Source organism: Doryrhamphus excisus, chromosome 11 (genome assembly GCF_030265055.1).
Source record: "Doryrhamphus excisus isolate RoL2022-K1 chromosome 11, RoL_Dexc_1.0, whole genome shotgun sequence".
Classification (NCBI taxonomy): Eukaryota; Metazoa; Chordata; class Actinopteri; order Syngnathiformes; family Syngnathidae; genus Doryrhamphus; species Doryrhamphus excisus.
In genome coordinates, this window is record NC_080476.1 from 3,878,791 (window position 1) to 3,889,874 (window position 11,084).

General features: G+C 43.8%; 1 protein-coding gene across 1 annotated transcript in view; it reads left to right on the forward strand.

Annotated features, from left to right (window-relative positions):
* LOC131138680 (short transient receptor potential channel 4-like) overlaps positions 1–10,903 on the forward strand; it is a 28,719-nt gene extending 17,816 nt beyond the window's left edge. Inside the window, exons 7-15 of the mRNA XM_058087816.1 lie at positions 2,856–3,192; positions 3,274–3,413; positions 3,484–3,684; positions 3,764–3,885; positions 4,623–4,818; positions 4,885–5,079; positions 7,179–7,220; positions 7,543–7,632; positions 7,710–10,903. Of these exons, the coding sequence (XP_057943799.1) occupies positions 2,856–3,192; positions 3,274–3,413; positions 3,484–3,684; positions 3,764–3,885; positions 4,623–4,818; positions 4,885–5,079; positions 7,179–7,220; positions 7,543–7,632; positions 7,710–8,243 (1,857 nt within the window). The 3' untranslated portion in view covers positions 8,244–10,903. The remainder of the gene's footprint in view (positions 1–2,855; positions 3,193–3,273; positions 3,414–3,483; positions 3,685–3,763; positions 3,886–4,622; positions 4,819–4,884; positions 5,080–7,178; positions 7,221–7,542; positions 7,633–7,709) is intronic.
* Positions 10,904–11,084: the final 181 nt, after the last annotated feature.

Below are 11,084 nucleotides of genomic sequence, written 5' to 3' on the forward strand. Positions count from 1 at the left end.
CAAACAGCACCACCATAGGTGACGGGCTCATCTGAACCGAGTTAATGGCTGAGAGTGAGAGGAACACAGACCTCCAGAACTGAGATAGAGTAGGGCAGGACCAAAACGTATGGGTAAGGTTAGCTGTCCCACGGTGACATCTATCACATGTTGGGTCGATGCCAGAAAAGATGTGAGCCAGCCTGCTCCTCGACCAATGAACTATGTGAACCACCTTACACTGTATGACCCTGTGTCTAGCGCAGATTGAGGAGGAGTGGACCAGCTTCCAAACTAATAGCCAGGTGTCTATGTCTATGTGGTGTGCAAATCACCCGGCACTGGGCGTTGTGAAAGAATTGTGTTTCTTTTTACAAAGGTACACTTTCACAAAAGATGAAAAATGAGTATACTTATACTTTTCGACAAATAAACAGGATATCGTGTGAACTCTGCAGAGCGGTCTCCGGGCGGGTTGGAGTCAGAGGAGCGAGGAGGGAGCAAAGTGAGCAGTGAAGCATCAGAACACACAGTAGATAAGATCAGCATTAAAGTGCACATTAACTCCTTGCCCCCCCCACTCCCTGGGGGCCCTCGACAGGCTTACTTTCATTTGCACTTGATCTAAAGCAGTGCATCATGGTGCATGAAGATGTACAGTCTTGCTGTGGCAATTGTGCTTCTTATTTAAGAAGAAAGAGAAAGTGGCAGCTTTATGATTGTTTCTGGTTCGCCTTTGATTGCGCTTACTTTTCTATCTACGCTATTTCTACACTTCTCAGCAGGCCAAATTGAGGTCCGAAGCAGATTGTGATTGCCACTGTTTTTGTATGATTCAGTTTTTGATGAAATGTTGTCTCTGGTATTGATGACTGCCTCGGTTACAGTGCAATATTTTGTGTGACAAACTGTTGTGTCTGTTACTCCTCCCTCCTTTATTCAGCCATGTCGATAGTCTACCTACATGATCACACACCCAACACCACATATGGCGATGCTCGACACAATTCTACGGTATCCTGAAAGGCGGTGGTGCCCAAACTTGACCAACTTCACGTCAAAAAAATGATTTTGCATCCGAAGTACAGAAATTAGGGCTGTCAATGGATTAAAGTAGGCTGTAGGATGCATTCATTTGACAAACTGAGAATGTTACACAAGCTAGAAATCAAAGTAATCAAAGTATTGTTAAACAATACAGAGACCACGTCTTCCCAACAAGAGTCCTCAATCAAGGTCAAAAATGACGTTAAATGTTCATTTATCCATTTCATCCATTGCGTTAACATGTTTGGGTGTCCAGAACAGATAAATGATTTCATATTGGAAAAATTGTTTCGGTTTTCATACATCGCATTGTTTTTGGAACAAATTATTAACAAAAAGTGAGGTACCACTTAAATGATATGCATACAGTGTAGGCAGTGGCAGTTCTGGCTTGAATGACGCCATGACACTGTGTTTGGTCAATTTAAATAAAGTTACTTTCAAGAGTTTTATTGAGTTGAATGTACTTAATTTAATCCTAAAATGCATATCATTCTTAGAGTTCAAATAAATGGTTTGATTTATTTTGAACATGCATACAAGTGTGCTGCACGGTGTACAAGTGGTTAGCATGTTAGCCACATGTCGAACATATACATAACAATTGATGCACAATGATACGACGGGAGAGATATTAACACGGCGATTGTAAGGTCTGATTTTGAGGTCTGACAGAGAAATATGAGCAAAGTTGGGGGTAAGTCACTGTGGATGCACTACACCGCTGATGGGGATGTCACACAACTTCACGTCAAAAAATCCGAACTATTTCTTTGAATTACATAAAGTGATGATGTGGCTTCATACCTCTCAAGCAAGAGGTTGCAATGGTTGAGGAAACAGGATTAGGTAAATTAGTATCATGAAAATATATGGCCACTTTCAGTGTTTGTACTCTGGAAGTTTCCTCAAAAGTACTACTGTTATGTCACAAATACAAATATTGCTATCTCCACCACTTTGTTAGTTTTCCAAGCTGTTCCTCTCATTTACTTCTGGCATTAAAAGTATGAATATATGCAAAAATGACTTGAATTGTTTTGTTCCTGGGAGACAGCTAAACTAATAACAAAATATATCACATGAAAGAACAGCATAAACATTATTTTTGTTGTCCTTTTCCAAGTAAAAGTTCATTAAAAGACTCAGCTGGCGCCGACGTGGGCGAGCTTCAGAACCTTAGTAGCACTTCACTTTTCTGCTTTCCCTTTTTATACTTTTTCCTCCCTTTACTTTTTGTCTTCATACGGCATTTTCAAGTCTGGAAATGTGACTCATTCTACTCGGGCTCACACACACACACACACACACAAATTAGGATCCCTTGTTGCCATGGTAACATGGCTGCAGATTTGGCGCCCAACGATGCAGGTCGACACGGTGGCTCGGATCTTGTGGCTCGACGTGATACTTTGCATCGTGTATTTATGTATGTGTGCGCATGTTTGCACACATTTAGTACAACTTACCGCAGAGCATAGACCCCCGCCCAAGGCCGCACCATCATCAACTAGTCAGTCTGAGTAGTTTGATGATGTGCCGCGTACTACTTTTCCATTCCAGGCCTGATGGTGGCAGTATGACAATAAACAGCAGTGTTTTCCAGTGAGGCGCCATCTGGTGGCCCCGACACGAGCAAACTGTAAGCCTGTGAATACTCCCACTGCGTAGCATTGATTGCAACTGGACTTTTCAGGTTGGAACTGTAAGGTTTTGAGGAAATTGTTTATGTGGTTTTAGTTGAATCCTGCTTATTGGTTAACTTGTGGTCTCAAAACAAATCTTCAAAACAAACAACGTGTGAACGTGTCCTGAACTTTTCTCATCAGTTCGTAGCGCAGCCAAACTGCCAACAGCTCCTGGCGTCACGCTGGTACGATGAATTCCCCGGCTGGAGGCGGCGCCACTGGGCGGGCAAGTTCATCACCTGCGTCTTCATCGGCCTTCTCTACCCGGCGTTCGCCCTCTGCTACCTCATCGCCCCCAAGAGTCGCTACGGGCTCTTCATCCGCAAGCCCTTCATCAAGTTCATCTGCCACACCGCATCCTACCTGACCTTCCTCTTCCTGCTGCTGCTCGCCTCGCAACACATCGTCACCACCGAGCAGGACCGACAGGGGCCGGCGCCCACCACTGTGGAGTGGATGATCCTGCCCTGGGTGCTGGGTGAGTGTCTCTTTGGACTCTTGGAGGTCCAGGACTAGGATTCTTGTCAGCTCGACCGTGTTTTACCCTGTCCCTTTCAAGGTTTCATCTGGGCTGAGATCAAGCAAATGTGGGATGGCGGTTTTCAAGACTACATTCATGACTGGTGGAACCTGATGGACTTTGTCATGAACTCTCTGTACCTGGCCACCATCTCGCTCAAGATTGTCGCCTACACCAAGGTAAGATTCTGCCTTGGGAAAGGATTCTTTCTTCTCACATCGGTTGACTGACTCTTCATTCGTTTTTCAGTACAGTGGAAGCAAACCCAGGAACCAGTGGGAGATGTGGCACCCGACGCTCGTAGCGGAGGCTGTCTTTGCCATTGCGAACATCTTCAGCTCTCTTCGCCTCATTTCACTCTTCACAGCCAACTCCCACCTGGGACCCCTTCAGATCTCTCTAGGGAGGATGCTGCTGGACATCCTCAAGTTCCTTTTCATCTACTGCCTGGTAGCTCCACTAAACCTCACAGAACAGAAGCTCCTGAAGACACATCAGCCTTGAAGTAATATCATCTGTCCTCCTGCAGGTTCTGCTGGCTTTCGCTAACGGCCTGAACCAGCTTTACTTCTACTATGAGACCAAAGCCTCCAGCGAGAGGGGCAAGTGTAAGGGCATCCGATGCGTGGAGCAGAATAACGCCTTCTCCACGTGAGTTTGCACACACTTCTGGTGTAATGGTATGGAAGTGATGCGGCACAAGATGTGTGAAAGCTTTTAAAACATCTGAGGGGAGTCACTTTGGAGAGGAAGGAGCATCTAAAATTTCCACCTGAAACCCCCTTTCAAATACGCCCTTAATTCTAAGCATCTTAATTCATCAGATGTTGGATGTGAGTCCTTTCTTCATCTTAGCAAGACCTTTTGGATCAGATGAGTGCGCTAACCATCAAGCTGTCAACCCGAAGACCAGGGTGACCAGGGAGCGAGGTTTACCAAAGAACTTTGGCACAGCTGCACCAGCTGGCATCCATTACGTACAGTATGCTTGGTGGGAATACTTTGGAGAAGGTCTTTTTCTATTCCCAGTGCACAAAACGAGATCCATAAAGAAAGTGGCGGAGCCTGACCCTGACGTGATTTGAACATGCAACCTTCTGATTTGGAGTCAAAAAACGACAACCGCCCCGAGGCACTTGTCAGAGGTATCTTTGATTGCTGTGATAGCCCTCTCTCAGGTCCAAGATCCATGACATCTGACCTCATAAATGAACACAGTCACGCTCCAGAATTTTTAAAAAGTCTTCCCAGAGGAATAGAAGGTGTTATTGCTGCACGTTGACTCCACGTTTTCTTCAGGTTTCACTTCTTGTCCCAATACTTTAGTCTGCTCAGTTGCTGACGGACAAACAAACATGACAAACGCAGCCATGCGTGTCCTTCCTCAGGTTGTTCGAGACCCTGCAGTCTCTCTTCTGGTCCATCTTCGGTCTGATCAGCCTCTACGTCACCAACGTGGACGCAGACCACCAGTTCACAGAGTTTGTGGGGGCCACCATGTTTGGCACGTACAACATCATCTCCCTGGTGGTGCTGCTCAACATGCTCATCGCCATGATGAACAACTCCTACCAGCACATTGCGGTGAGAGCACGCAACACAAATCCAGTATCCGACTGGATAAAACTCTTCCATGCTCTGCTTCTGTAGGATCACGCCGATATTGAGTGGAAGTTTGCCAGGACTAAGTTGTGGATGAGCTACTTTGAGGAGGGGGCCACCCTGCCGCCGCCCTTCAATATCATCCCCAGTCCAAAGACCTTCTGGTACCTCATGTGCTGGATCAGGACACAAGTGTGTCACAGGAGCAGCTCCACCAGACACGACACCATCGGGACACTCGGAGTGAGTCAATATCTAAGCAAGAAATCTATTACTGTTACAGTGTCGAATGCAAGAATCCAGCTGATTTTTATTAGCTGGTCACCTCCCAGCGCAGATATTCTGGTCAATATTTTCAGCCTAGGTGGTCGTGATTGTTAACCAAGAAACCGATTTTGACCAACATGACCATCTAGGTGGCCAAACTAGCTTCTACTAATACTGCAGACTGCTGTGACCACCGAGTTACCCAAGCTAATCAAACTCTTAGTTACCATTTTCAGCCAAAACGTCCAGGTATTGCTCTATCAAAACTGATATTTTCGGTGCTCATTGTCAGAACACGAACCCTGTTCAGGGCTCTACATTAAAAACAAAAATGACTTGCCCATGGGGAATCCTTATGGTGAGAACTACTTGCCCGAACTTGCGCGAATATGCTGATAATTCATTAGATAATAATACTGATGCATTGTATTTGGAGGAATGTCTGAAATGTATGTTAACATGGCGTGCCATACTACCTTACACATGGTAGTCGTAGTAAGCAGTGATATTTAAGTTGTGCACCACAATGAAACATTATTGAATAGACACATTTGAGTACTAGTAAAGTGTTTTTAATCCAGAAAAAATGCTCAATAGTCAAACAATAATTTGTGAAGCAAAGGTGAGAAAAATCCACAGAGAAATGGAAGCGCTAGATTTTGTAGTTTGTGCAAAATCAGCACTTGGTATTGGATCTAATGGGTGGTGTTTCATTGTGACCACTTCAAATTGTCACAGCAATGTGATTCACTCACCTGTGCCATCATTTGATTTGCTGCCGCTAATAAAATACTTGTTTAGGAGGCACTGCTTCATCACTTTTTGCTGTTTTCCTTCACAAGTTGTTGAAGAATTAGACCATGTTGGCAGGGACGCCATGATAGATGTTTTCCTAGTCAAACCATCGCTGATTGGTTGATCGCCAACAAGAACGGGTTTGGGTAAAACGCAGACTGTGGACTATGGTCTAAATCAGGGGTGCTCACACTTTTTCAGCATGCGAGCTACTTTTAAAATAACCGAGTCAAAATGATCTACCCACTACAAAAATGCAAAACATCTATTTATTTTCAAATGTATTGAGGATTATTTGTACGTACAATGTATGTTGATGTACCTTACATAACCAAATGAGCCAATATTGCAAAACACACATAATTAACAATTAACATTTTTTGTAATTACCTCCACATTACTCCACATTTCCCTTCTTTGGTACTGCGATGGTAGAATGGCATATGAGGCAAACGCACTTCGAAAAAGACATTGTGAAAAAAAAGTCCACCTCCCATTCCGTATGGAAGTGATATGTTTTTGCCTTTTTACTTGGTCCAGCTCCTTCACTCATTTTAGTGACCATAAACTTTAGCGAGGGCTTAAAATCTAACGCAATTCGCCGACTAGCTTAGCACTTTGCATCGCTGTTTACGCATGAGCGGTGACCTAAAGGTCAAAATTCAGTTGTCATCTGACTGGTTGTCCTGTATGTCAATCAAGTAACGGGGATGGATGATAGGCTGACATCGTAAGTTCTGCTGCACTTAGAGACGTTGTTTGATTTGATTGGTCGCCCGAAGGGCAACATTCAGTTGTCATCTGAATGGCTGCCCTGTATATCAATCAAGTGACGGCATTGATGCGAGGATGATATTTTTTTAATGTCACGCCGCGATCGACCAGCGATCGACCAGTACCACCTCCGCGATCGACCGGTAGATCGCGATCGACTTAATGAGCACCCCTGGTCTAAATAAACGATTCTGATTGGTCCATTTCAAGATTTGCAATGATTGGTTTACAAATTAGCGCCGGAATTACGCAGTCCGTGTTTTACCAACACCCAACAAGAACCGGTTTTAAAAAAACTCTTGGCAGTATGGCATGCCAAAGTACACTTGCCCGACGGGAATATCACTGATTGGATTTACTTGCCCCAATTTTGTTTAAACTTGCCCCGGGCCATCGGTACATCGTTATTGTGGAGCACTGCCTGTTGATTGTGATGCAATGCATCCACATGTTCCTGGTGACTTTGACAGGAAGAACATATGTTTTATTTCTTATCTTCTGTGCAGAGGCGAGCTGCAGAGAACCTGAGAATAAACCATCAGTACCAGGCAAGACCCGCCTCTTTCTGTGTGTGTTAGAAACACAGCACTTGTATATTTGTTCATTTCCATCTGCTGATAGAAGACATTAGTGGTGAGTCATACAAGAGTCATTGGGGTGTATATTTTGTGTCTTACTATTTGTTCACATCAGCGGGGGGGTTGGGGGTATGTGAGTGGGGGCGAGGTATGGTGTGAGTATTCTCAAAATGCGCTTCCTTTTTGATTCGCCGCTTGCCATTTGTCTCCCGCTTAACGGGCCGTGACTGCTCGATGGAGACGCCAGTGGAAGGTGTGCTGATGGCCTCTTTGATGGATGAACTGTACGCAGGAGGTGCTGAGGAACCTGGTGAAGCGCTACGTGGCCGCCATGATCAGAGACGCCAAGACGGAGGAAGGCCTGACTGAAGACAACTTCAAGGTAGACAAGAGCATGAACAATATGATGATGATGGAATGTAGACGAAATTTGAATGTACTGTTTCTTCTGTGTGTCAGGAACTGAAGCAAGACATCTCCAGTTTCCGTTACGAGGTGATGGGCATGATGAAGACGGGGAGGCCGGCACTGCAGGGCGAGCGTAAGACCACCAGCAGCAGTAGCGGTTGTGGTCCGGCGGAGTCCACCCTGGCTTACCCCAACGCCTCGCTGAAGGTGGCTTCCTGTGCTACTGGCACTCACACTAAGAGCAACCGTTTCAAGATCACCGCCTCCATCCTCAAACGGACGGGTTCTGCAGCCTCGCCTAGACCGCCTGAAGCCCCCAATGGCCTGCCCAACGGGGTCCTACCCTTAGACTTTGGTTTGTTCAACAAGCACCACCGGGTCACCTACGAGGCCACGCCTGGCGCAGGAGAACCCTCCAGGAACATGTATCCGTTATCAGAGGAGGCGGAGTCAGATGAGCAGGACGAACAAGGTCCAAGTTGTCTTCCACAGATGGAAGACGAGGCCTCAGTGAGAGACAAAGACCCAAACAGTGACAGTAGCTTACTGGATCCTGAGGAGCGTGAGGAGGAGAGCGTTCCCTGAAAGGGAGCAGCCTGCACATGAGAAAGTGAAAGCAGGAAGCAGGAAGTGAAAATCCTGATCAAATAGCACAGTGACATCATGGCGTGGACACTCAGTGTAAGGACACAATCAAAGACCTCCACCAGGGTTGAAGCGCTCTGAGTCTGTTGTTTGTTTTGTCAGCTGTAACTAGCGTTGGGCATCGAGTTTCAAAGCGTCAAGGAGAACCAGGACTAACATTCAGATTCTCTTGGGATGGTTCAAATTTTTGGAATTAATTGTGTAGTTTCGACTGGAAGAAATAGCCACAACCACCAACGAAGAAGAAGCAGCCACGAGGTTTGGCTTAACCTCACCAAAAATTGCAACACAATGATATGACGCAAAGGAGGGTGCACGGCCAACATGATTAAACACCTCCAGATGCGTAGCGTAGAAATAACCAAGATGGACTTCCTCTAAAGCAGTCACTAAATGAAGTCTGTCTCATGGGTTCAGGATGCCCACTGATGTAAATAAAGCACAGGAACTATGGCTGCAGGATGCAAGTTTATTTCATTGATTTAGTTTATTCCCATCTCTTTGAGCAAAAGAGCAACCCACACAACATATGTCCTGCCTTCAAAATAAATGCACCGTGCACTATGTCCTGTTTACTTGTGCTAACAAAATGAGGGGTGCAATAAAAACAGCTTACACCAACATTGAGGCAGCAAACTATGTATAATAGAGCTAACATGGTGGCACCATGGTGGTTGTTTGCTATTCTGCACCCAAGTTAGTGCATGTTTTAACATTAACACATAAACAGCAGCATATCTTTTGTGAAAGTGTACTTTTGTGAAAATAGGTCTGTGATCAATTCATATTAAAGTTGATCAATTTATTCCAACTCATGGGTAAGTTCAGACATTAGCGAAAAGAGGACATCTTCTTGTGGCAGGAAGTTGTTTTTTTGTCATCAGATAATGACTATTTTCCGTCCATCAATCAACACACTGCACCGCGTTGAGATCCGCCCCGTTACGTACCCCAAAAGGTGGTATAGAGCATTATTTTGGTAACCTTCACAACTTTTTGGAAATCTGTGCTTGTGGAAACAGACGTTTGGGGGAAACAGATGTCCACTTTGAGACTCAGGGAGGTGTTTGTTTTGAATGTTGTCATGCTAGCAGATTTAGCAACAATTTTGACAAAGTATTGTGGGGATTTTAGTTGTCATTTGCTAATTTCACTCGCTGTTTTTTTTTTCAAAATTCACATTTAAAGTAGCCTCCTGCTACCTCCTTCCTGTCCTCTCCGTGGTCTCAGCAGAGCAGACGTAGCATTGATTGTGGTTGAGACTTTTAGGCTGCCTTGTTTGTCTCCTTGTGCACTTTGTTACTCTTTACCCCCCTCTGGCATTGCTTTCTATGCAAGAAGAAATTCCCATCTTACGCTAACAGTAGAGGGCAGATTATCACTGACACATTATTTGTTTATTATTCTTATGATAACTAAACCTCACATAGAATGTTGCTGATTTGAAACATCTTGCTAGTTGGTTTTGAATGAGGTCTTTGGGATTTAAAGTGTTGAACATAAACCTGAAAACAGTTTGTGATTGTGTTGTCAAAAACAACAATCACACAAGAAATAAAAGTGTTGTTTGTGACAAAGCTTTGTGTGTGTGTGTGTGTGCGTGCACCGTGTATGCTTGCATTTTGGTCACAATGAGTCCCAAAGGTTATATGACACGTTGACACTGCAAGGTATGATGCCCTATTCCGCAAAGTGTGTGGGAAGTCACAATCATTGCTATGTGTTTACGGAAGTAAAGATTGTTTCAGTGTGGATGCTCTCCTCGCCGCGTTTGTGACAATTTCAAGGATGCAATGGAGGTAAATATTTTCTTCCCCTGTTGATCCTGTGTTGCAGAAGAAAGTGGTCAAGAATTTTGCAGATGGCTGGAGCGTGACTACCTTTATCCAAGTCTCGATAGGCACGGCAAAGCACGCTTTTGGATGATATAGGTTGGATATACGTATGCGACCTGACCATTTAGACTGCACTAGCATCGCATACATATTAGATTTATATATATATATATTTTTTTTTTTATGGGAATTGACCTGCAGTATGAACGTAGCCATAATTTAGAGGAAAGTTTTTACCCATAAGAAGCCACGTCATTGGTACTTAATGTAAAACTTAATGTCAAAAAAGTCTGAATCAAAGCAAAGAACATGTATTTATTGAAAATCATTACAACAAACAGTGACATTTATTGAGTGTCTCATTTGCTATTATGACAAATAGGCTTTCCATCGCAATTTTAAGGCTACACCTATGACAGTGATATTTTCCTCGCTTGTTTTTATGAATTGTAATATTTGACACCTTATTAAAGCATTAAAATTGTTAAATGGCTTTCTAATGAGCTTCAATGGCAAAATAAACTCTTTTGGGAGTGATATAGCTTACCTGAATGCCATTTTGGGGAAGCCATATTGGAAGAGTCACGAGACTGTCACATGACAACAACTCCAAAATGTTTCCTAGCGCTTCCGATGTTTAAGTGAATTGATTGTGCCAAAATCTTGTAAGATTAAAAATGTAATCATTGTTTTGTTATTACAGCTAAAACATCCTGTGTTCTATCATGGCAGACATTAGCATCGTGAGGGCAGAAAATAATCATTTTTAAAGGAAAAATGCACTTTTTTTTATTTTGCTGTTCATCCATAATCCTTATGTGATAAATGAACACCTGTTTCTCTTTTAGATATAATATATAAAAACAGTTAAAGAGACTTAACTAATAATGGGAAACACTTGTGACCTGCATATTAACCAAGCTACAGCGACATTGTAATTGTATAA